General features: G+C 41.5%; 1 protein-coding gene across 2 annotated transcripts in view; it reads right to left on the bottom strand.

Moving 5' to 3' along the window:
* Positions 1–15,258: 15,258 nt before the first annotated feature.
* ctnna2 (catenin (cadherin-associated protein), alpha 2) overlaps positions 15,259–25,760 on the bottom strand; it is a 349,228-nt gene continuing 338,726 nt past the window's right edge. For both annotated transcript variants that reach the window (XM_080463022.1, XM_080463023.1), the window contains exons 17-18: positions 19,814–19,948; positions 15,259–16,427 (exon numbers count right to left, since the gene is read on the bottom strand). In XM_080463022.1, the coding sequence (XP_080319148.1) occupies positions 16,140–16,427; positions 19,814–19,948 (423 nt within the window). In that variant the 3' untranslated portion in view covers positions 15,259–16,139. The remainder of the gene's footprint in view (positions 16,428–19,813; positions 19,949–25,760) is intronic.

Genomic DNA, 25,760 nt, shown 5'->3' with positions numbered 1-25,760 from the left:
TGAAACAACTATAGAAATGTTAAGTTAACTACAAGAGAAAGGAATTCCTGGAATGATCACTCAATCGCAGACACATACATGAGAGGCACATTATTACACTAGGTGGGACAGTAAACATAAAACTAAAACAAAATTGTCCAGACAGTCTCGGCAAGTGTATGGTGATTTAAAAAGTCAGAAATATATTTGATAATAATTTCAATTGTGGCAAATTTTATATTTCATAATACCAACCAAAAAGTGTGTGAATTTTTTCAAAGGCATTCATCCATACATCCTTCCATCTATCCATCTTAGTCTAGATGAGGGCATGCTGGCAATATGGACTTCAAAGAATCCCAGACACCTATGTCCACCGAAGCTTTCTCGGAGAGTCTGGGAAGATACCGTTCTGGTAGACCTCTAATGAGAGGCGAAGAAATCTGAACCACCTCAACGGGCTCTTCGCAACTTGGTGTAGCAAAGAAGGAGAATACAGACCTAGATAAGTCCACGTCATTAAAGCTGCCTCCATTCAGATTACAGCAGGGCTACAAGCATCAGTCGCCATTTTTCATTTGGGCTACATTTTGTGGATAATGAATGCTCCTCAAGTAAAAGCTGGCAGTCATGACCCAAACTTTATGACCATTTAAAAGAGTGACGGGAGTCAACCAACCAGCAAACAGAAAACCCGCTTTCTCTCTCAGTCCCCTCTTCACCACAACACCGACTATACAAATCTAAAACCGCTCCACGTGAGGAAGGTTCTCCCCATCACCTGAGAAAACCACAGATTCAGCCTTGATGGTGCTGACCTGCAGGTAAATTGTTTCACACTTGGCAGCAAATTGTTCCAGTACATGGTGGAGGCACTCATGCAACGGAGCCAAAAGAACAACATCATCTGCAAAGAGCCAAAACACCAGCCTACGGCCTCCCCACACAATGCATGTCAGATGCACAAAAAGCATTAATAAAAGATAACGCATAAAATGAATCTGTTTAAAAATATATGCCAAGTTTCACTTACAATCACTATCTTACACTCATCAGGTATGATTGTTGGGTTACACAGGGATTTAAGAGAGTTAATTTATTTACTGTTAACATTCAGTTTAAAAAAAAGTTTAATTAAATCATGAACTGCATATTTATTTCATTCTCTGTCAATTGGACAAGGACATAATCCCCCTCACCCTCCTACATCTATTGTAAACATCCCCTTATTCTATTTCCATCTTTCTAATCTGTGTTTTATTTTTAATAGATAATAGTTTGGAATGATCTAATCATTCATCCCCTTTCTCAGATATAAAGCTTTCAAAGAATGTGTTTGCGTTAAATTTACAAAACCCGCTTTGGTTTCGTTTTTAAAAAAAAAAAAAAATCAGTGATGCTGCACATTTATACTGTCCAACATCAAGTAATCTAGTTTAAAGTGCTTTTTATTGCTTCAAACTGCCCCACCATACAAAAGTGTATTTTCTGAGACCATCTAGTAAAGCACACAAGATCCTTCAGCCAGCTCATGTACCTTCTTTTTTATTGAACTGAGAAATTGTTTTTTGAGGGGCAAAGACTCTTTATGTGCCCCAGTCCATCCACTCCAGCCAAATGTGGTGCTAATGACTTTCAGCCTGTGAATTCTTCCCTGAGCAGAAAATCCCATAATTTGATGCAACATTAAAACAAATGGTTTTATAGCTTGATTTATATCCGTAGTTATCTGTGTTTTACTGTTACAGCTGACTAACCCATAAAAATCTGCTGACCGAGCGGAAAAATGTTCAAAGTTTCATCAGTCAAACACTTCTCATCCCCTCTTTAACCTCTATGAAAGCACATCTCTCCTGATGGGTAAATATGGACTTCTCTTAATGCTCACTTGCTGAAAGCTAATGTTGAGTATATAGTTAATAGTTGTAAGGGCGGTGAAAGTGTGGGATAGGAGGGAATAAGTCGTCGCCATCCTCCGTGCGTGTGATAGGATTTTTCTTCTGATTGGCCGAGTTTCAGCCTGAGAGGAGGTCACACTCCTCCCTCATTCAATTACAGAGTGACATTAATCAAGCCACTTCTCCAGCCTCTTTGGCCAATTGCTGACCACTTGATTATGACCTTGTTCAAATTTGCAAAGGATATTTTGTTCTTTGGAGCTCAAGCCAAAGCTCTGTGTCACTTTAAAATAAAAAATAAATAAATAAAAAAAAGAGCTCTGGCTCATTAAGGTACCATCTGGTGAAATACACAGTAAAAATGAACATGCTCAGAAGCATGCAGACCTCCAGCAGGGCCTCTATTCACTGTTAAGTTTACACTCCGCAATCGTCAAGGATACAAATTGCAAGCCGTTATATCAACAAAGCATGAACAAAAACAGAGTTTGTGTCTGGAAATGTTTCCATTGGTGCAACTAACTCATCAGTCCAGCTGCTGATCCCACAAATGCATGCTCCTTACGAATGTGGCACAGTTCAAAATGACAGCAGCTTTCTTAAAGTGTACCGTGGGAAAGAGGCGTTGCCAGAAACTGAACAGGTGCGGAATAAAAAAGGAATACAGTTGAAAATGTCTAATTTCTCCAATGTTTTAATTACAAGAAACTGTTTAAAAAACAAACAAACAAAAAAATTCGTATTTCAGTTAATGCGTCATGAATATGAATTTTTAATCATTTAAAACAAGGTATCTTTGTGATTGAGGGAGTTTAGTTCATCCATCCAGGAGAGACTCAAAATCCTCCCACACTGAGAGGAGCCAGTTGAGGTGGTTCAGGCATCTGATTAGGATGCCCCCCGGTCGCCTCCCTTCAGAGGTTTTCCCCGACACGTCCAACTGGGAGGAGGCCCCGAGGTCAGCCCAGGGTTTGCTGCAGAGATTATATCTCTGGCTTGGACTTGTGCGGGGGAAAGAGATGTCGAGGCTTCATTGCTCTCTGTGCTGCCGCCGTGACCTCATACAGACTAAGTAGGAACGAAGATGGACGGAGGAACGGATGAATCGAATCTCAAAATACTGATGTAGGGATCATAAGTGCTCCACGGATGAATTTGTTCATTATGCAACTTTTATTCTGCGATATATCCTACCATGCTACTGCTGTTTAGTTATTCAAGTGATCCCTCAGCCACACCCACACTGGTTAACAAAACCAGAGATCACATGATTCATCTGTTTTTGTCTGTTTTTTGGGGTTATTTTGAAATTCTGACGCTGTCCCTGGTTTCCTGCTCTTTAAACCTGTCAGGGTTCATGGAACTCAATAGCACAGCAGACAAGATGCTCAGTTCAAAAGGTGTCTAATAGCAAAACGCAGGCAGAATCTTGGTCAGGCAGTCCGAGGTCAAAACCAGCACAGACAATGGAGTAGGAAATCTAGGCGGAGAAGTCAGAACACAAAGGAGACGCGAGGAATAACGGCCGGTACGGCTGGCATCAAGAGCTCCAGGAGCGGGGAACTAAATGCTGCCACTAATGGTAATTACAAACAGCTGAGACCAGGAGGAGAAAGCAGGAAAACATAGGGGTGGAGCTAAGGGGGACACAGGAGAGGAGGAGTGAACACTCTCAGGAAGGGAGGGGTGCATGAGAGCAGGATCATGACAGACCCCCCCCCCCAGACACCACTGACGGACCCTCCCCACCCCCACACAGTGTTCCACCTGTGCGTGAGTCTGCGATTGTCCTCACCTGGTGGCTGTGGCATATACTGGCCATCTACCGTGTGCTGATGGTTCGTTCCATTCTGGTTTGTAGGAAAGTGCTCAAAGATAGAAAGAAAAACACAAAATCCTGGAGATCACAAGAGACACTGGAAAGAAATCCATGCAGAACAGGGGAACACAGAGCAGGCCAACAGCCAGGACACACAGAGGATGTCTAATATATACCACAGCTACCAGGTGAAGACAATCACACACTCAGGTACAAGTGAATTACATCAGGGCAGCGAGCAGCAATCAGACATGAGGAGAATTCAAGGAGCCTGAAATGTGTACCATTACATGTTTTTCATCTTGTTCTTTGCCCCCCAGGACTCCTGCCCACTACGGACGTGGCTGCTCAGCTGTATGCAAAGAGCCTCGGCCAAAACCATTCTGCCTCACACACTCTCTCCACTGCAGAAGTCTTCCCTGAGTTTCACTGTCGGAAAGCTGCTAATGAAAGAGGCAGCATTTAACGCTGCAGTAAGCCTGCTGCTCACCTCACTGCAGCGGGGAGAAACAGACACAACATGCAGAACCAGCAGCGACCAGTATTCCTCCGTCCTGCAGCAGGAGACGGAGCAAACCTCCTCTTCATCATCATCTACGACTAACACGGCCGACTTTTCCACTGTTTCTTGGGCTCACGTGATCACAGATTAACAGCAAACAAGGCCAAGGAGGCAATGTTCATTTTGATTAGGATGAACTCGTGTTTTGACCATTTTTAATTGTTCAGATGTGGTACGACTCGGTCATCAGCGGTTGGTAAACATCATTGATTCTTCAGACATGCTCACAAAGGATTCTCCTCTAACACACATACACAGACACACACACACAGACACACACACACAGACACACGCACACACACACACACACACACACACACACACACACACACACACACACACACACCTAAACCTGAAGCAGTAAGCTCAATTTTTAGATATTCTCTTTGTTTTAATTTTCTTCGTTAATGTTTTCAAATACAAAAGCTGGTTTCCTCAATATTGTGTGGGAGGGGATACCTGATACCAACCTCTTCTATCGTTCACTTATTAATTAATCTATTAATCAGAGTTTATTAGTTCAGCATAATTTTATTAAACTGATTCAATTCTGATCAAATCAGTGGTACATTTCCCTTCTTAAGAAGAGTGGTATCCCGATGAACAGAAATAATTACTACATTTCTAATTTCTGTCATTTTTTTCCCCCTTAAAAATAAATAACAATGTCAATCATTTGATAATAACAGTTTGGGACCTTGATGTCAAACAGCACAATTGTCCAGTACGATGGCACGTCAACAGCCAAAGCTACTTGACATAAAAGGCCACATTCAATCAGATCAATAATAATTTTTAGCAAGAATACAAATACAACAACAAAAAACTTGAAATTCTGTCCTAATGACAACCAAAGCATTTTGTTTTCAACGGTGTTCCATTTGTTTGAGATGCAATTGTAGTTATATCATCAAAATATTCGGCAAATCCCAAATTTCCAGTTTGTAGTCTGCAAAACTGTAAAGAATTCGTTGTGGGGAGTCCTGCTGAAGTTAAATCAACACATTGTTTTCTAGAGCATGCATTGGCTTGGTTTTAAATGTCCTCAATGTCCGTTCTCTCAATGCTGGTTATCAGCCCGTTGGTTCAACCCAGGCCTACATGTGCGCGTTCACATGAAAGGGGCGGAGTTTGCGGCGTCTGACCAATCACACACACGGAGAAATCCTGCAGCGCAGTTTACAGATTACCGAAGGAGGTATTCTCTGAGGATATGAAGAATTAACACAGATCCACCAGGCTAAAAGCTGCCCTGTTGCCGTGTCCAAAGTCAGAACATTCCCGACTCGTTGATGTGCGACTTCAAGAGATTATACGATATTAATTCATCGGCATCCTCAGGTCAACTGATGCCATGAATGGATCCTCTCACCTACAACCCAATATCCAAGTATCAGCAGAAATGAGTAGTCAAGTTCCATTAGCTCCATTAAATCTCAATAATGAACTCACACAAGTTATTATCCTCTCTTCTGTTGCTTCAAATTGAATGGACTGACAGAAGAAGGGCCACAGTGATATCGATCTTCCCGTCTGAGTTTCAGCAGCAAAGTGAAAATGTGTGTTTTCCATGTCGAGCTACTCAACAAGAAACGTATAAACACTCAGATGAATCAAGTCAGACAAAGTGGGTAAATACTCTAGCTGCTAATGAAGTGATCTGAAGCTGCCAAAACAGCTAATAAACAGCCTCTGGGGACTTTGATTATGAGCATGTGTCATTCATTTCATCTAAACGGGCAAATCGAACTGGCCGTAAAATAACAAACCAAAGTGCAACTAGCTCAATATAAGCAGGACTTCCTATTTCTACAAAGGCCTGCTGCATGGATGGACCCATTGATTTCGATTTTTATCTTGTTTTCCTGCTACTTGACTTGTTGATGCGTCAACATTGTAAACAGGATTGTATTATCAGAAGTTACTGAGAAAATGAAAAAAGGTCAGACAGCGAGGGCTCAATAATTAGAGAAATACAAACAAGCTGCTCGACTTTAGCCGACAACTGAAGAAAAAAGTTTCGTAATCCATCCTCCTTCCTACCCACTTGGTTTTCTGACACTCTGCATGGCAACCATGGTGTATGATGTAGGGGCTAATGTACAGCACATTGGGATTTCACTATAAATGTTAGATTTAGTTTTTTAAAACTGCTTTGTTAAGATAATGAATGGAGAAAGTAAATGCTTCTGTTGTTTATTCCTTCTAAAGGGAACTTATCTATATGCCACCTGCACACTGTAGTTTTGAACTCTTTAAGCATGTTTCTCAAAAGGTGTGACGAGAAGACCCCAGGCCAGGTAACGGTGCCCGCCTCAACCTGCAACTCTAATGGGACGTCACTTACAACCACCCCCCTCTCACTCACGCTGCTCATCTCTCACCCTCCTTCCCTTCCTCCCTGACAAGAAAGGAACTGACAAAATAACTGTTCCCCCCATTACCAAACTGTCCATCACTCCAAAGGTCAGCACAACAGCGCGGCCTTGGTCCCCTACCAAACTCTTCACCCTGCAGAGCTCTGTCCATTACACCTGGAGACGGCACTGTGGCCCCTGCCCTCTCCCTCCCCTGACTGTCCATCACTGACATCCAGGTGAGCAGGTAATTGGAGAGGTTCAGCCCCAGCAAAGCAGTGGCATCTGACAGCCTCCGGAGTGCACCCAATGACTACCGGAGAGCCAGCGGTGCTTCGACAGCAGCTGCTCACCACATCTGTGGCTATTATGAAGGCTTCTCTGGAGTCTGGTGCCGCACACGTAAAACAGAAACACACGAGTGAGACTCTTCAAACAACAAGGAATCTTTAGAAAAGCGGCTTTTAAACACTGTACACACTGTACACATCAGGGTTCAGACACTCTTTGAGTTCCAGCTCCTCTTTGACATCTCAACATCAAATCACATTATTATGGGCTTTACATGTGGACACATCCATGTATGCGCAAGTAGACTGTGTGGCAAAGAGATTAACAAAACGCTTGTTTGAATATATCAGCAGGATAATAAATGTGGGATTTAAGTTTGTGTATGATATTTGTGCACCACAAGATTTATACCGAGTATTAAAAAAAAAAATTGCATACTAAAGCAGGAGGGACTGAGACCTTTATGTACCACAGAGATTTATGGCCATACTGAATTGTTATGTAGCACATGTCTGCAGTTCAGATCATTTCACGATGCAACAGTTAAACTTCACCTTTACTAAATAAACAGTTCTTTCATAACCCAAACCATCTGCTTGAGTTGCCTCACTATGACTATAATGTTTGTAAAACAATCAAGTCTAAACCAAAACTGCCGTACACAGCTACCACAGGGAGAGAAAATTCTCAAAAGTGTTGTAAAGGGAAAAAAAAAAAAAAAAAAAAAAAAAAAAGAGTCAAATTTGTCTGGTAACACAGTTGTGCCTGGCAGTCTGTTTGAGCAGTCAGCTTGATTCAACTGATTACAGATAAGTCAGGTCTGATCCTGTCTTTCCTCCGCTTTTAGTCATGAGCCCAATATCTGGACCATCTTCACAGTTCATTCAGAAAAAAATGTGACTTGCAGCACCGAAGCTGAATAACATTCCGTCATTTTCTCTTCAAGATGAAGTGCTGAAGTCAGATGCTGCTTTACGATGCCAAACTGAATGAAGCTGCATTTCGAGTGAGACTTTCTTTTGTCAGTAAACAGTTTGGTGAGTCCATCTGTTAAATCAGAGGTCGCAAAACTCAGATCCTGGAGGGCCGCAGCCCTGCATGTTTTCCATGTGTCCCTGCTTCAACACGGCTGATTGCAATGAGTCGCTCATTATCTGGCTTTGTGCTGAAGGTGGCGATGAACCATCAGGACATCCAGGCGTGTTAAAGAAGGTAGACATGGAAAACATGCCGGGCTGCGGCCCTCCAAGGAGCTGAGTTTGAGACCTCTGATTTAAGTAGTTTCAATTAATTCAATTTGTCACTTAAAAAGAATAAATATATCTTGTTATATATCACACTGTGCTCTTTTGTTTATATGAAACGGCATCCTTGCACATAAATCGGCTATATAAAGACCGGCACTCCTATTAATTACTAATGACTCTGTCATCAAACAGTTATGGGAATTCAATTCAGTGCAATTTTCTTTATATCGTGCCATTAACAACACAGACATCTTGAATCACTTCTACAGAGAAAAGCCCATCTATTCCACATGAGCAAGCATAGGTGATAGTAGAAGGGAGAAAAAAAGACTTCCTTTGAACAGGAGGGAACCTTTGCAGAACCAAACTCAGAGGTGGAGACTTTCTGCTGCTACAGTTGGGAAGGCAAGCTAATCCACTCATTGCAGACGTCATGGGGCAGGAAGCTCAGATCATGAGGTTCCACTTGTCAGAGATCCTGGGAGAGAGAGAGAGAGAGAGAGAGAGAGAGCGAGAGAGAGAGAGAGAGAGAGAGAGAGAGAGAGAGAGAAGAGAAAGAGAGAGACGGAGAGAGAGAGAGACAGAGAGAGAGAGAGAGAGAGAGAGAGAGAGAGAGAGAGAGAGAGAGAGACGGAGAGAGAGAGACAGAGAGCACAAACTACAGGACAGAGAGACAATGTTAGTCATGTAACTGTAAGTATGACTCTATGGAATATCATTGGAAAGAGATGAGCGGGTCAGTGCAGTAAAGGTCTCCCAGCACTCTAAACCTATGGCAAGTTAAATAGAAAATGGTCCTGGGCAGAGGCAGGGTACACCCAGGACACATCACCAGGACATCACAGGGCAAACACAGAGAGAGATCTTGTAAAATGGTTCCGTTTCAGCAACAGGATCCAGGGTGGGTTCTTTTTTTTTTTTAAAGGGGGTGACATTACAGGTTGGTTTTTTTTGCTCAATGTTAATAAAAAAATAAAATAAAACAATTGGTTACTTGTGATCTACTTACATTTCTATTTTCTTGCATTTGTATGATATCAGTTTTCAGTTGATTTCCTCTTCTCTGTAGCAGCGCTCCTATATTGATGCTCACGACAACAACAAAAAAGGAAATGATCTATAACAACATCACTGAAAATACACAGTGCAATGTAAATTGTCAGATTCTGTGTCAATATAATAGATTTTAATAAACAGTTGTTCAAGTGTCGGTGCTCTTTTTCTTTTTTCTCATTTTCTTTTCACATGTAATGTTCAGCCAGGTTATGGAAACTACTTGATGTTATTGTTGGCTACGGAAAAGTTAGAGAGGGATCTAAAACATTATCTTTGTGTTTTGTAACATTGTCTTATTTATCATTTCTATTACTATTGTTTCCCCATAATTATGAGTCCTGTTGTCAGACTGTATTTCAGGGGGATTGTTTCATGCTCCAGAGCCAAGATGATGGGCAAAGGATGTGAGACATGCCTGATGTGTCACAGGGCAAATGTGCATGTTAACTCTTCAGCTGAAGGCACATTGGCATTAAACAGAATAATTTCAAGTATAAAACGGAGCACGTCCTACAGTGATAGATAGTACTTACAGCTAACACTGGACATTTGGACATATACTTTAGGTTTGTGAGTTTAGGTTAAGTTCAAGCTTGTGACTTTAACTAAATTGGAACAATCACTTATCAGTGGCAGAGACCTGTTTCAGCTGTGGCTGGTTTGAATGTCACCGCTCATAAGGAGCTCATTCTGATGCATTCTGAGCTCACTGGCTCAATCACTATTGTACTAAATTCAGAAAAAAACTGGCAAACTTGTTTAAATGGAAATCTTCAACATTATTACTTTAACAAAAATCTGAAATGTCACTGTACAATGATTCCTTTTTTTTTTTCGTGTTGAATCACTGGGTGCACGGACAAAACCTTTTACATCCCAAAGGTCTGAGTTTTCCAACTGAAAATACAGAGCGAGTCGGGCAGAGGGGCCTGAATGTGGACGGTCACAGTGAAATGCCATGCCCACTTGACCTCCAGACACTTTCAAGGAGTGGAGCCGGAGCTGAAGCAAGCATGAAGAAATCATTTCGGGCCCAAGGCTTTCAAATACGAACCGTGTGTGTGTGTGTGTGTGTGTGTGTGTGTGTGTGTGTGTGTGTGTGTGTGTGTGTGTGTGTGTGTGTGTGTGTGTGTGTGTGTGTGTGTGTGTGTGTGTGTGTGTGTCTGTGTGTGTGTGTGTGTGTGTGTGTGTGTGTGTGTGTGTGTGTGTGTGTGTGGCTTGTAGGGCCCAAAATGCAGGGTCTTCACCTGTTGTCATGCACGTGAGGGTCAGGAAGTGATTTCGGTGGGATCGAGTCAAAATAAGGCACAGGTTAACACATTTCATCAAATTCTTTTTCCATGTCTTGGTTGTTATTTCATCCTTTTTTTCTCTTGATCCATCTCATTTTGTAATTTTCACATCTTGTGAAAAGTTGTGAATATAGGGACGCCTGTTTATATAGTCATGGAGCCTCATTAAGGTCCCCTCCATATGAAGATGGATTTTGGTGTATTTACATACATTTCTCATCAGAAAGACCTTCAAATGACATGAAGTCAGCATTTTTGGACAGCAAAACCACACGGGCAGCGGTGGCTCACTTGGTAGAGCGAGTCGCCTCTCAATTGTAAGGTGGCAGGTTTGATTCCCTTCCTGTCAAAGTGTCCTTGAGCAATACACCGAAGCCATTGAATGGAATGAGCATCTTGTATGGCAGTCGTCTCCATTAGTATGCTTGTGTGTGAGAATGTGATTAAACAATGTAAAGTACTTTAGTTCCACTGTATAAATTAAATCCATTTAGCATGTTCTTTGTAACCAGCACCGACTGTGGAAATATTGAATATTGCTTGCTCTGCATCTCCGTACTGAGATCATGGCCCATATCTACTCGGAGAAACCCTGCCAACCAACAACTCAGCAATTGTAGATTACAGTGTTGTGAAGCTGAGCTACTTCCGGCTTTTACAGCAAATTTTTACATTGTCTTGTAATTTGTTGGACCGATAATCCAGTCTACTATTTGGACATCAGTCCACACAAATTACTTTTATCTTTCTTTCATGTCCATAATGGCCATTGTATGATATATCTTTCAAGTAGTGAGCGTCATGTCTTCCCTGTTTATTGTGTATTTCTGTAGCACTACAGGCCTAAATACGTGTTCTCAGTTGTCTTCTGCAGAAAGATGTATTTGCATGGAAGTTTATTGGAAACACTTTTGTCTCCATGTGGATGAGGTCTAAATATGCATAAAAAAAAATCTGAATGCAGTTTTGTGGTGTTTCCTCTGCATGAACAGCTTCAGATGTCAGCCTGAAATAACGTGCATATCCAACGCTCAATCCACTTTAAAGCATTTTTACAGTCAACAGGTATTTACAGAATTTACAGAAATGAAACTGCTCTCAAGCAACCTTTTGCAGAGTTTTAAAGGGAATTGTAAGAAGCTCAGAAATGCATTATGTCACTGTGAAGGCTTCAGATAAACAGCATCATAAGTTTGAATGCATAGACTTGTGTATGTCTCTCATCATGGGAGCTAAAAACAGCAAGTTCAACACACTTGTGCGGTCTGGCATCCCTTTCAGAGATTAAAAAGCAGGGGCCCTCCCTGGTTTGCATGTATGTGAGAACAGGTCAAACAGCTCTGGTCCTCCAGATTGGCTGGGGTTGAAGAGAGGGGCAACAAACACCAATGAAAACCCACCTACTATAGAAACAAAAACAAGCAATGCCACTACCCCTATTTGCTCTCGGGAGTGAACACTAAGTAAATCATGAGATGCACTACGTCATTGTGAAAAGCCCATAAAGGTAGTGCCCCAAGTCTGTGTGAGTGTACGTATATGTTTTACCTTGACTTCTGCAGGCCACAGTCAAGCATTTTCAGAAAATCCTAAGTAGTTTGGACTTCTCTCACCGGGAGAATTAGAATTAAAAACAGGTTTGACCCTTTCCTTGAATAACATTGAAAGAGCTTAAAGTCTAAATAAATATATAAATAAATGGCAAAGCCTGCGGTTTCATTTCATATCTCCCCAAAACTGTCTGCGATGAATTTGCAGCGGTAATGTGCCCAGGGGTTCAACCTGAATTTATTCATCCACTTCAAAATGTGTATTTGTTGTAACACAAATGTCTCTGTGTGCAGGTAAACAGAGATTGAAATGAATCTGAAAACTAGAAAAAAAAAAAAGCTTTTCTGCATTGTAATGTAGAACAGAGGACACTCCAGCGATCTCGCCCACAAATTATATTCATCTGATAACCTTTCTGGACCCTCACATCATGGTGATTGGACGACACTCGACTGTGAGCCATCAGGTCAAACTGGGCGGATTCCCGTCCACTTTCTCTCTCTTGTGTTGCATTATGAAGCAACCGCGGCCATAAAAGACGTCCCTTTACAGCGCTGATGTCCATGCGTGCAGATGGCAAAGTGTTGAGAGTCAGAAGGATTCTGACACTACAGACCTGGAGCCAGAGATCCATATTGCAGCAGCTGGTTGTGTGCTGTTCATCACCATTTTCCCTCTGGGACTCCGACAGTCATTTTCCTCTCTGTCTATTTTTATAGTTGGTCTGAGGGAGGTTTGTTTAACTCGATTAGAAATCTGTTTTAATCCCTTTTAATGCAGCACATCCCATGTAGACATCTCCCGAATCAAAGTACTAAAATCCTGCACCGCACTGGTATTCCTGCCGCAGACGTTATTTCTTTTTAATTTTCAGAGAGCAGGCTGTCAGCCACCATGGCATGTTTTATTTGGTTGGTAGAGATGGATACACACAGGGATTATTTCAGTTTAGACAGCAGCACAGCCAGGAATTAATCCCTCCATTAACTGGATTGTGTTACTACTTTTCCCCCGTGGCCCTGTTTTCTAAACAGAGGGTACTCTGGTGATGCATGGACGGCCAGATGTATGTTGTGCTTAATGGTCATTAGCAGTACAATGCAGATAGATACAGTAAAAAAAAAAAAAAAAGAAAAGAAAAAAAAAATCTCTAGCTATGATTCAACTGCAGAATTATCTTAACCCCTGCTGCGTGAGCCATTAATGGGGCAATTCCGCTTGTCGATGCTTTTGATTTCATTCACGAGAGATCAAGGTCGTGTTAGGCAATTAGTTGAATTGCTCTCCCCGTTTTAAATGGCAGGGTGGGCCGGCGATGCCTTCAGGGGCCCCAACAGAGACGCTCTCTACAAGTAATGTATTGTGCTGTCGCTTGAAATGAACTAATTCACTCGACTCACAGGGCATGAAGGGAGGTTAAAGCCAGGTTTCAACGGTATCGCTCAAAAACCAGACCAGGTATATAGAGTTGGCATTGATAATATCCACGCTGACCTTTCTTTCTGCCTCTGGAGAGCCCAAACTTTTTTCTTTTTTTTTTTTTTATCTGAGAGCGTTGCAAGGCTTTGTGTCTTGCTGACTGTTGGATCTCTCAGCTGGTTCTTAAACAGCTGCTCCTTTTTCTGCCCAACCTTTTTTTTTTTTTTTTCGTCCTCTCAACAACTCGGCTGGCTTAAGAGGGATTGATGAAGACTTCAGTGGTCAATGAGGGCTTATGCACCTGACATGTGGTCAGCAGTTAACTTTGAGACAATAAGGAAGAGATAAAGCTTTGACTGCTCGTCAGATGGATGTCACATCAAGAGACGCAGAGATCTTGAACCAGCAGAGAGTCAAAATGGTAAATGGATTTCACTTATATGGAATGGTTTTCCACTGTTTGAGCAGCGCCCAAAGCACATTGTTAATCACATTCACCCATTCACACACACCCCAATGGAGATGGCTGCCCTGCAAGGCGCTCAGTCCATCTACTGGGACCAATTTGGGGCTCAAGGAAACTTTGACATGTGGACAGATAGGGAATCAAACCTGCAGCGTTCCGACCGTGAGTCGACCCGCTCTACCAACTGAGCCACAGCCAGCCCCGGGGCGAGAGGCTAATGTCAGCATGTGCAAATTGGGAGTCCACAGTAATGCTTACCACGTTTACACTCACCATCAGTTCACCACTACCAATTAGTACTAAACACAAAGTACAACTGAGGTCAAAGGAAAAACAATTAGTTTGAAGTATCTGCTCATTAATCCAATCATTGCGCAAAGTGAAGCTTCGGGTCGATAGCGGTGCCGCCAGAGTGGTTACAGTTCACACCGCACGGAGAAATTTGTGTTCCACATTTATTGGTTAATCCATATTATGATGGTTAAAGAGTTTTACTAAAGCTATGAATGTCAACATCATGGTGGCACGAGTGTAGATTCAGGGGATTCACCAAAGGCACAAGGTTGAGTAGTCTGGAAAAAATAGTGTTGGGAAATCTTGTTTCTAAAATGGCCTGATATGTGTGGGCTACAAGTAAAATCATCATGTAAATGGAATTTTACTGCTGACCCAAGACCAATTATCTCAAGCTACAGCGAAGAAAAAGGAGTTGAACTCCGACCCTGAATCAATATAGGTATTCTTGTAAGCATGAAGCACTAATGGTTTTTTTCTCCCCCTTATCTTCATGAATCCATCGATTAACGTATCCATCCATCTTCTATTACAGTTTTATTCATCTTCTGCTTGTTGGAGATGGCGATAACATTGGGGGAAAAAGGGCGCGCTGCACCATGGTCATCCACCCAGCATGAAGCAGAGTAACAGGTCTTCACCCATCGACAAATTCACACCGGGCCGTTTAGAGGTATGCCTTTGACTTGTCATGGGATATTAGAGGAACCGCAGACCCCTATTCAGCCCATCATGCCCACTATGGGCAATAGACGGGTAAGTCGACCGTCCATTACAAAGAGACATAACCACATACATTTTCACCAATTTAGAGACGCTGGTAAGTGCATGTGTGTGTAGGAAGAAGGTGGATTTCCATGAAACAATCCCTTTTTCTCCCAAACTCACACAGACAGGATCTGACTGGAAATTGAACTCAGGACCTCAGTGTCAGTTGAGCGTAAACCACAAAACCACTGTGGCGCCCTCCATAATCTACTACCGAGGGCTTGCAAACTGAAAGAAAGAAAGAAAAACACAAGCAACTGTGAGGGTCAAGTTGAAGGATTTATTAGAGAAGGGTGAATATAAAGGTATCGTATGCAGGGATTTCTATTCTCTGAGCAAACCACGACTAATCAAACCTCTCCGTCTATATGATACGCTACACGACTTCCAAACAAGGTCATCATAGTTAGTGATGTAATCATTAAATAAAAGGGTTTCAAAAAGGCAATACAATAGACCATAAGTGTGCTTTGGCAAAAAACACCATATGGATTATTATCATTATAATCATCAGGAACAAGGAAACTACTCGGATGCTGACACTTCCAGGTATCTTTAACATAAGTTATTCCTATTACTACATGTTAACATTCAAATTGGAAAAAATATCAAGAGGGATCATACCAACACTGATATCACCCCTGGAGAATTAATTCTCTGTTGAACCATTCAGGATCTCCGCTTCATGTTTAAGTGTGTATACAAGCAGCCATTCAGTAGCACTTTAATGATATAGCTAGAATATCAACTGCCACGTCTTTTTTTTTTTTTTTTTTTTAACCCCCAATACCACTCATCTACCCCTGATATGTTTCTTTTTTTAAAATCCCATCTTTTCATAAGTAGTTTGTGTTTGTGACACAGTTTGGCTCTCACATAATAAGCTACAATAGGATTGATAAATACTTTTGGGTGTGTGCTGGCGGCCTGTGAGCCTCGAGGGCCACAGAGTTCACCGGAGCCACGGCAGGGGCAGTTTGATATACACTGGAATCCTCCTGAGGTGTCACCAAGCACGCACTGGGGCAAACAGAGGTGGGTCAACACAATGTAAAAAGGTACTTTTTCACCAACTTGTCAACGTTTTGTTGTTTTTCTCGGGCATTACTACATTTTATTCATTTATTTATTTTTTCTTCCTTAGAAGGAGTCCATGGCCTTGAATTCGCTGAGGGCCTGGACGGGGGAGATGTGTTTCTTCTGGGAGCCTCGCCGTACGCGTGTCTGGCACTCCTCGGGCTTCTCCCTCTTTACCAGGGGCTTCTTCTCGGGGGCCTTCATGCGCCAGGACACCACGGGCGAGTTAACCGCCGCCGTCCCGTACACCTTCTGGTACTTAGTAGAAGCTACATACGAGGCCTTTACCGTCAGCACCACGGCGTTCATGAGGTTCTTGGCGGCTTGGATCAGAGAGGTGGCGCTATCCAGCTACAGGGGGGAGGGGGGGGGGGGGGGGGGGGGCACAGATGGGAGATAAAGAGAAGTGAAAAGAACGGTGGGTCAAAAAGTCGATGCGCCTGCAAAGAGAAAAGTGAAAGTGCTTTCCTGCCCTCGATACCAATGTCAGGACATATTAGCGACACGCAGCATGGCGGTCTGCGCCACAACCAGCAAGTAGGCCGAATAAAAACCCCTCGCTATATGACATCCTATTTTAGCCGTCTTAATTAGCGAAGGCAGGGGTCAGTTGTACCTCTGTCTCCGTCTGCTTTGTTTGGCTGACATTTAAGGTTCGGCGGCAAATAGGCCCCCTCCTACATCCCACTGAGCCAAGTCAACTGTTTAGATTTAATGAGTGCGGACCCCAGCTGGACACCACCAAAAGGTTAAAATCTCAGCGAGACTCGCAAGCCTCGGTGAGACAAAGCATAATGGAGTCATGAGGAAGTTTAAGACAACAAGAATTTACAGAAACCACACAAGTCAAGTTTGTGTTTAATTAGAAAAACACATCATTTTAAGAAAGTTAATGAGGAAGTTTTTATTATACACAGAATCCTCGTAATGCACTTTGTTTTTTGTTGTTGTTTTTTTACTGTTTTCTCTCCTCATGAAATCCTACAGATCTGTTTGTAAGCGACAGAGCCCATCAAAGGAGATATACACACTGTTTATTTTTGCGAAAAAATTGTTCATTTATCTCTTGGAGTGTGTAGAATAATAAATACTTGTTATTCGGGTACTCGCAATAAATTTGCTAATTTTCCCGTTAAATGGTGTTAAATGTCTGACGGCTCCTCTAATAAAAGGCTCTTTCATTGTCATGCATCTCCACGTGCTCTGTGCACCAAACACAGCGTTACTAAAAATGCTAATCAAGGCGGGAACATGCCCCTCTCGTTCAGGTTTTCACTCCTATACGTCTACTTTTACAGAATCAAATATCCCTCAGAAATCCGATGAACTTCAATTTAAATGTCTTGTGCCTTTAACTTGAGGATGACGCCTGAATACACCTGCATGTACAGACAAGGTTGTTACAGTGATGAAACATAAGCACTTCACTTTAGTTCTTCCTGCTTGTCCTGGACAAAAGAGCCTTCCTCTGTCCTCCTGCGCTCTTCCTGTTCCTGCTGGCTGAATAATTTATTTTGGGATATTTCTCAGATACTGTCTGGGCTTTAACAGATAGAACCTGTAGGTATTGTAAAGGCCAACTAAGTCATTTTTCTGATGTGACCTATAAAAAGAAAGCCACAAAACTGATTTCTGACTAGTTTTAATCTGCCGTGTGAAACACAAATAAACCTTAAGTTCACAGTTTCACTTAAAAGAAAGCTCTTGTATTCGCTGTTAGGATTTATCCCTTCCTGACAGTAACGTCTGCACTGTACTCGGAGAGAAAACGTTCATGCTCTCTGTTCCTTGCTCAGTGAATAAGCTTAAAATATACTAAACAAACTGTAGTCTGATTGGCTTTCAGACCTTCACTCTTTCACTGTCAGTCACTCAGGATCACAGTGTCTCAGGGTAAACGATGTCGAACTGGCGTGTGGCAGTGCAGGCAGCAGGCGTCACTCCGTGCAGGTTAACATCCAATTTCTTGAGTTAAATGTTTCGCATCGCTCCAACTGGTTGCTTGTATGCCTTTTTTCACATCTGCCAAACAGAGACATCTTTCCAACTTCCTAACGTGCAACTGTGGTCTAATCGAGCAGTGCAGTGTGGAGAAATCTTTCTGATGGAACTGTGGCGCCAACTAAATGTGAGCAGATGAAAGACTAAAGTTGAACTACCACAAATTAGGTTAACCAGCTAATAATTCTGGAACTGACTAACTCCACACATCTCCACTCTCTATGCGGTTGGTTAAAGTTTTCTCTACATTTGTAACAAACTGCATTTAGTTAGTGCATTACTGTGGCGACATTGCAGGTGTATGTTGCTGACACAAAGGAAATGTAATTTAATGTAGATTGAAATGTACATTTCTATTCTATGTGCAAACAAAAAAAAAAAACTTTTAACATTAGTGTTAGTTTGGCTAGAGTTAGCCATTATTGATCCAGTGCATTAATACTGAATATCAGCATTCATGTCTCCTAACCAACTTGGATAAACATATTCATGTTGTTGCTTCTTGTTAACCTCCATAGTTTCCTTCTGACTGCATATATGCAATTCATGTCCATTTTGACTCTCACTTAATATGGCTGAACACAACTCGGGGAACTACAGAGAAACTGTTGTACATTTCTTGGGCAGCTTGTTATCACAGTTTTTGCACATTTCGATCACATTCAAAAAACTCAGCACGTTACTTAACCAGGCAGTGTTGAGTTAAATATTTTTTGTGACAATGCTTTTTACACCATGGCCCGTTTCATTGTAGGGCCTTTAATTGTTGTTTACGAAATGACAAGTAAACCTCGTCTAAGGAAATATTTGATGTCAGCGCGGCTTCTCCGGTTAAACATATGTTACAAAAGTTCACACTTATGATCAACAATGAGAGATCAAAGTATGATGGTATTTACGAGTTATTTAAAGATCGTCATGCATAAGTTATCAATAAATAGCAATTTTTTTTAATGAGAAAAACAATCTTGAGCTTGAACACATATAATCGTTCATATAATCATGTGCTTTTCAAGGCGGAGCTCCTTTGTTAAGTAGTACAAAGGAGAAATTACAATGACATAAGAACCTTGCAATTACAATAGAAGAACTGAAAATGTCATTCATTTTCTTCCGCTTATCCGTTTCCGGGTCGCGGGGGTGGCAGTCTGAGCACTGTCACCCAGATCACAATGCACTGATTAAGAACCTTCCTGCAGGTGGCGAGCCCACAGGAAGGTGACGCCCGGCGTGGGACATGAACCCACTACCCTGAGATTGTGAGTCTCATGCTCTACCAACTGAGCTAGCCGGGGACTTCTGAGAAACAATTATCTATAAGTATAAATCCTATAATATATTGCATAGCTTCAAGACTTCACAAGTATTTTCTGTTTATCGTCTAAAACCAAACCGAACCGTATAAAGCTCATCTGTAAGTCATCTTAAATGCTGAGTTTCAGATAGAGTAGTAACAATGAGGACCATGTCAGGCATTAAAACAAAAGCACATCTGTGGTATCATTCATAGTAAGCCAACTACATCAGTCTTTATCTGCATGACCTTCAGAATCACCTTAAGCTTTCATGGTAACTGTCAACTAAAAGGTTTTTCCCTCTTTTAAAGCTGAACAATAAAACAAATTGCCTATAACAAAGAAAGGCTTGTGATTCTGTGCTAAAATCCTTTGTGGGGAGTTGGTGAGAGTGCAGATTGTGCTGTGCTGTACTGTGCTGATTTGTATGGGCAGACTTACCCCGGAAACAATGAGCTCTCCGCCCAAGTTCTGGACCTCCGCTTTCACCTTGCTGCAGATGTTGAGCTGATGGCAGTACAGAGCAATTCTCTGCAGGTAGGCAAGCAGATCCTGCTTGCACGCTGAATCTGGGCACTGAAAGAAGAGGAAAAACAGTCAGACCGCACGAAGCTGTAACAGCTTTAACCGGCAAATGGCTTTGAAAGAGCAGCAAAATGGCCTCACACAGATCATAAGGCCTTAACTGATATTCAGTCTGTTCACTCTGGACGTGCTTTCATTCAAGTAGCGTGTTATAATATTCAGAATCTGTGTCACAAAATGAGGGAGTCAGTTGAGAAAGCACACACACTCTCTGACTGTTTTCTATGGCGCTGACACTCAGTAATTCACAGCGAGCAATAAATTCAAGACACTTATGACTCATCAGTCTGCATCACCACTCAGAGGGAGAGTGACGTCGGTAAAATGAGACATTGTGACACCGCCAGCAGTGACTACTGTACATGTCAAGGATGCTCTGATTTCCCAGGAAAATCACACTTGTGTCATATGGCAAATAAAAGTGCCAATCACAGCAGTACATCCACTTTAAAAGGTTAAAAAAAAATTTCAAACACATTTTACAAAGTTACTTTTAGCTATTAGGCCCCACAACAACAGCTCATTGGGGCTCTGGGATGGGACAATTACAGTATTCTAGTCTACCTTTAATTGCAATTTACACTTTTTCTCCAATGTACTTTTCTCTACATATAAAAAAACCCCATTAAAATCTTTTGATTTTAACTTTGTATTTATTGATCATGGACACCTATTTTGTTCTGTTTATCGCAAATAGATTTAACTTATATATCACTTTTCCACCTCTTGAGCAGTCCCCAAAGCACTTTCCACTGTTCATCATGTTCACACACACATTCACATATGCACTCACACACCAGTGGAAGAGGCTGCCGCCATGCAAGGTGCTAAATCAATCCATTGGGAGCTGGTTAGAGTTCGGCGTCATGGATTTTACCCGTTTTTACTGCTATCCTAAATAGTGTTTGTGCACACTTACATTGTCAGGAAAAGGTATGTCAAGCCTTCAAACAATTGCCATAAAGATGTGGTCAGATATACATCTAAGTCAAGAGTACGTACTAACAGAAAGTGCCTATTCCAATGCCTGATGCACGTGGCTCAGGTGGTTGGCCTCCAATTGCAAGTTTGCAGGTTCAAATCATCCGGATATTTACACCTTCATTTGGTTCGAGTGGCATTTAAGCAGCATTTTTGGGACTGTATCAATTCGCCTGAAAGCATTCCATATTTTAGGATGTATATTTCATAATTTATTTTATTTATTTATTTTTTTTATTAGCATACAAACAAGAACAAAAAAAAACACCCCCACCGCCAAGGCCACAAAAACATAGGATAAATAAGGTACATATCTTACACTAATATTAGATTTGAACTTATGGTTTCATACGGTATGAAAGGCATAACACCCTTAATCAGCGAACTAAATCCAGATGGTCATTCCATATAAGGTTATTGCGAGTGTTGTCAAATAAGAGATCCTCAATAAATTGATCAAATCTACAGATGAAGCAAGATTTGATCGAATCTTTGTTTTTGCTTGAGACGCCCATATTTTAGCTTCTCCTGTGGAATCATAGAAAGCACCTCCTTAACCCGGCATTTGAAATGAGGGAAGTCTTGCCAATTTCCACGGCAAAAGTTGTCATGCCATCAATGTTAAAAAGCGGTGGTATTTGACTGTGAAGTCACATATATTTCTCTTCTGGGGAGTGTCGTTCTAAAAATGGTGATTACCGAGTCAGGATGTACAGTGACATCATTTATGTGGGATATGACCTCAGGAATTTGTGTCCAAAAGCTGCTCAGAGATAAAAAAATAAAAATTAAAAAAAAGGCTCACTTTAGTGGGATCATAGGGATGATATTTTTTCATAATGGTTTGTTCAACCATTCAGTCAGTTTCATTGGTTCACAAAACATGATCTCAGTGTGGTTGTGGATAATTCTTGACTGTCGGTCTTCAGAGATCTTGTCAGATGCGTTTTTCCAAAAGTTTCTAAAGGTCAAAGAGAAGCTACACCGTGGCCCAATCTTGTTCCACTCCAGGTTTGCCAACTAATGATTACCTCCAATTAGCACTCATTTAATCATGAACCCAAGAGTCCAAATTCTCTTTTCACTTGTGCATGTTTTAATATTTAATACTGACATAAAATATTGTGCTATTTGTGTGGTGCTTTTTGTCACTAATCTACTTAAATATGTGTGGAGCACTTGTGAGCGCCTAATACTGCACTTTACTGTACTAAAGGTGCCATGCAAATAAAGATTGATCGTTTAAGATGTAGGTTTGCCATCCAAGTGGGCCTGTTAAAGGAATCCTAATTGTGAAGATCAAGCTGATTGAAAGCAGACTACCAAGAACAACAGTTGTATCCAAAACAGTGGGGTTCCTGCTCTTTGAGTTGCTAATTACACTTCAGAGCAGTGGAAAATGTTGCCGAGCATTATTTTGCGCTGTTGTTATGTTGCCGCTGTCGGTTTCAAAGACAAGTTGAGTTACGCCACAGGAGGTCAACCGCATTCATTTCACATGAAGCAAGGTTGTTACAGCATGTTACACAAGAAAACCGATCAATCAGAGATGAATGGACACAACACTCTGATTGTCAACTGGTAACTGGTATTTCCATGTAACCCTCTTCTTCATGTGTATTTTTGATGATCGACATTGTGACATTGCCTTTGTCTTGCTGTCCTGTCTACCACGTCAACAGCGTGATCATACAGTGCAGTAAATGGACCAACTGTTTTACAAGGACAGCCTCCTCAGGTGTCTCACTCCCACACTGTTTCCTCCTATTATTCCACCTGGAAGTGATCCAGAAGTCAGCTATGGCCCACTAGGCTCCCAGTGGGTTAAGAACACTGCATCAGCTGCTTAAACACTGTGAGCATCATTTTGTAGCAACACCTTTCTCCTAGCCATTAATATTAAACGGTCCTAACTAGGACATTCAGCAGCAGCGCTGTATGGGGAAATGCACAGCTCATTTCCTTGTCTTGTGGGCTCGAGTGGAAGGAGGGATAGCAAGTTAAACATCGAGCTCTGATATGAATAACCCCCTACAGGACTCACAGCTTCTCTCGTCTCCTCTCCGAGAACCAAAAAGAAAATGCCTCCCTTGTAAAGACAAATAGTATCGACTGGCCACAAGTGCCCTTCGCTGATAGTCACAAATAGCAAGTAAAACACTGTCTTGTGCTGTCTGGTGAAATGTTTGTGTCCTCTGCCTACAAATACAACTGCAAAGAGCCATTCGAGCTATTATTTACATTTATAGTTGTGGCCACTATCGGAGCAGAGCTTTTAACGGCACATTAAGGCACCGGCTACCTCGGCGAGAGGCGGGCCGAGGTTGAGCTGTTCGCTCATGGAGCAGCCACTGAGGCGCGAGGGGTGGGGGGGTTTCTCTGGTCATTATCAATGTGCCGTCACTTCTGGCTAGCAACGCTGCTAAGTGCCCAGACACAGACACACACACACACGCACGACGGCGCCCCGGGCAACTTTGATGCAGACATGACACAATTGTTCCCCATTGTGCATCTGACTAATAGCCCACTTCCTCCGCAGAGTCGCTGTTGATGTAAATAAATTGTATGGCCCATTGCTCTTCCTCTCTTCATCTGCCGCCATGAAACGGGATTCCTCATCAAGTGCTAACGAAATGGCGTGAGGTTCAGTGGGTTTGGTCTTACCAAAACTCCCCCTTACCTGTTGGCTTCTTTTTAAAAATGTCATAGTTGGGTGGAGTTGGTGAATTTTCCAAATGTTTTTTCTGGTCTGAGATGAATGAAACGTGCTGTGGTGGATAATTCAAGGAGCTGACGTGAAAGGTGGTGTAAGGATGAGAGCAGCGCAATATCAGAATGTGGCGGTCTGTCAAAACACAGACATAAATCACACTGCGTGTAGTGAACTACTAAGTGAGCTCATGTAAAAAAAAAAAATGTACCCCTCAGTAAGTTGAGCCTATATTTCTGTCAGTTAGCTACCTTTTGTTTGCTTCTTTAAGAGACTTTTTCCATCTTTGTTTGCATTTATAATGAAATATCCTATCTAAAAAAAAAAAAAAAAAAAGAATAGAGTGCATTAAACAACAGGCAGTGGAGAAAGACAGAGGTGCAGGGATGACAGGTTGTACAGTGGCAGATTTAAATGGACCATGCTGCTGCACTCAGTTACACAATATATATTCTGGCTGAGTGGACAACCAGCGCCCTGTTGATAGTGATCTGGCAGCTGTCAGTAACTTTAACAGTGCTGGCAATCTTTCTATTTGCTCATTCAGTCGCAGTTTGTCATCTCCACCACATGCTGAGAACTACTGTTTAAAGTTTAGTGACGGACCAAAGCACTTTTATTTTTTTTTATTTTCCTGCGAATGGCCATCTGTGCATTGATATTTAGAGCATTGAAAGTATGACTCGGCTGGTGTTCTAGTCATAAAAGGTGTTGCAGGTAGTATGATATAGTACTGTAGTTTTTGTTCTTTTATTCAATTTTATTTTATTTATTATTTTTTTGGGGGGGAGCTGAGTAATGATGAAGGCAGGAAAAACCCATCAAAAGACAAACAGAGAGACAAACACACACTCTCATTCACGGCCATGGGCAGTTTAGAGTATACAATTAGCCCAAAATGCATGTTTTTGGACTTTGAGAAGAAACCTCATATACAGGGGGAACATGTAAACTCTACACAGAAACACTTCTAACCACAATATCTAGAGATATTCCGAATGAAACAAATATTTTCCATCATAATTACCACCAACTATTTAAATGACAGAAATATAAGAATACACTCCATCATTTCAACACATCACACTTTTGTGGGTGGATCTTACTACCTGTGGCACAGCTACTGATGTTACATGCCATGCACATACAATAAATGATAGTATATATTCACATTTTTACTGAGTAAAAAAAACTAAAATATATTTGGTGATAAAACCAAACATTAACAGTGATACTAAACTTGATACATTTTAATTTCACTGTTGTGAAATATGATCAATTATCAACAGCCAGATTAAAATGTAATGTAATGTAAATGTAATGAAAATCTACTTTTCTTAAGATTGAAGTGGATAGATTACTTGTGTCCTTCATGTTTCCTGATTTTATCAAAAAGACACTAAAACTAAATGAAAAGGGGATAAAATAACGTAGAATGTCAAGTGTTATTGGACATTTTGGACAAAACAACATTGTTCGGCGCTGCAGGTGGTTGTTTAAGACTGTGCTGCAGCCAGCGCCTGTTAAATTATAGTTTCTGTTTTTACTGAGTAGCTTTTTAATTACACATCAGTCACACTTGGTTTCACTGCTGTCAGCGGAGGTGACAGGAGCTTTGCTCTTGTTGTTTTGCACTCGATGCGACAGAGGCTTCCGCTGTGACAATTAAAGTGAAACCGGCGAGTCTGGATACTTAGCTTCAAAAGTTTGCACGTGTTTTTCAGCATTTATCAACAATAAGTTCACACCGATTTCAATTCTATAACATTATTCAGTTGTCATCCAACTGATTGTTCACTTGAGTGCGCTTGAAGTAAAAAGGATTTTAGAAGAAATGAAGGAGACGAGATCATTTGAATTTTTTTTTAAAAAAGAGGCGGTAATAATCTCAGGAAACAATCTCGGGGTAGTGATCTTATGAGTAAACAAAAATCTAGCACAGACCTCCATTTTTGTTAAAAAAAAACAAAAAACACACTGTGCACTTTGCACAAAAGTAAGGATGTTTGAGTTTGGTACATCATTTCTTTGTTGTAACAACAATTAATCTACCAATTGAAAGCCTGTTTATTTCTAGAGTAAAGAGGCTCATGGACGCCTTGGAGGACG

Source organism: Lipophrys pholis (assembly GCF_963383615.2).
Source record: "Lipophrys pholis genome assembly, chromosome: 5".
NCBI lineage: Eukaryota > Metazoa > Chordata > Actinopteri > Blenniiformes > Blenniidae > Lipophrys > Lipophrys pholis.
The sequence above is the reverse complement of the archived record's forward strand: the minus strand, read 5'-3'. Positions and strand labels throughout refer to the sequence as shown.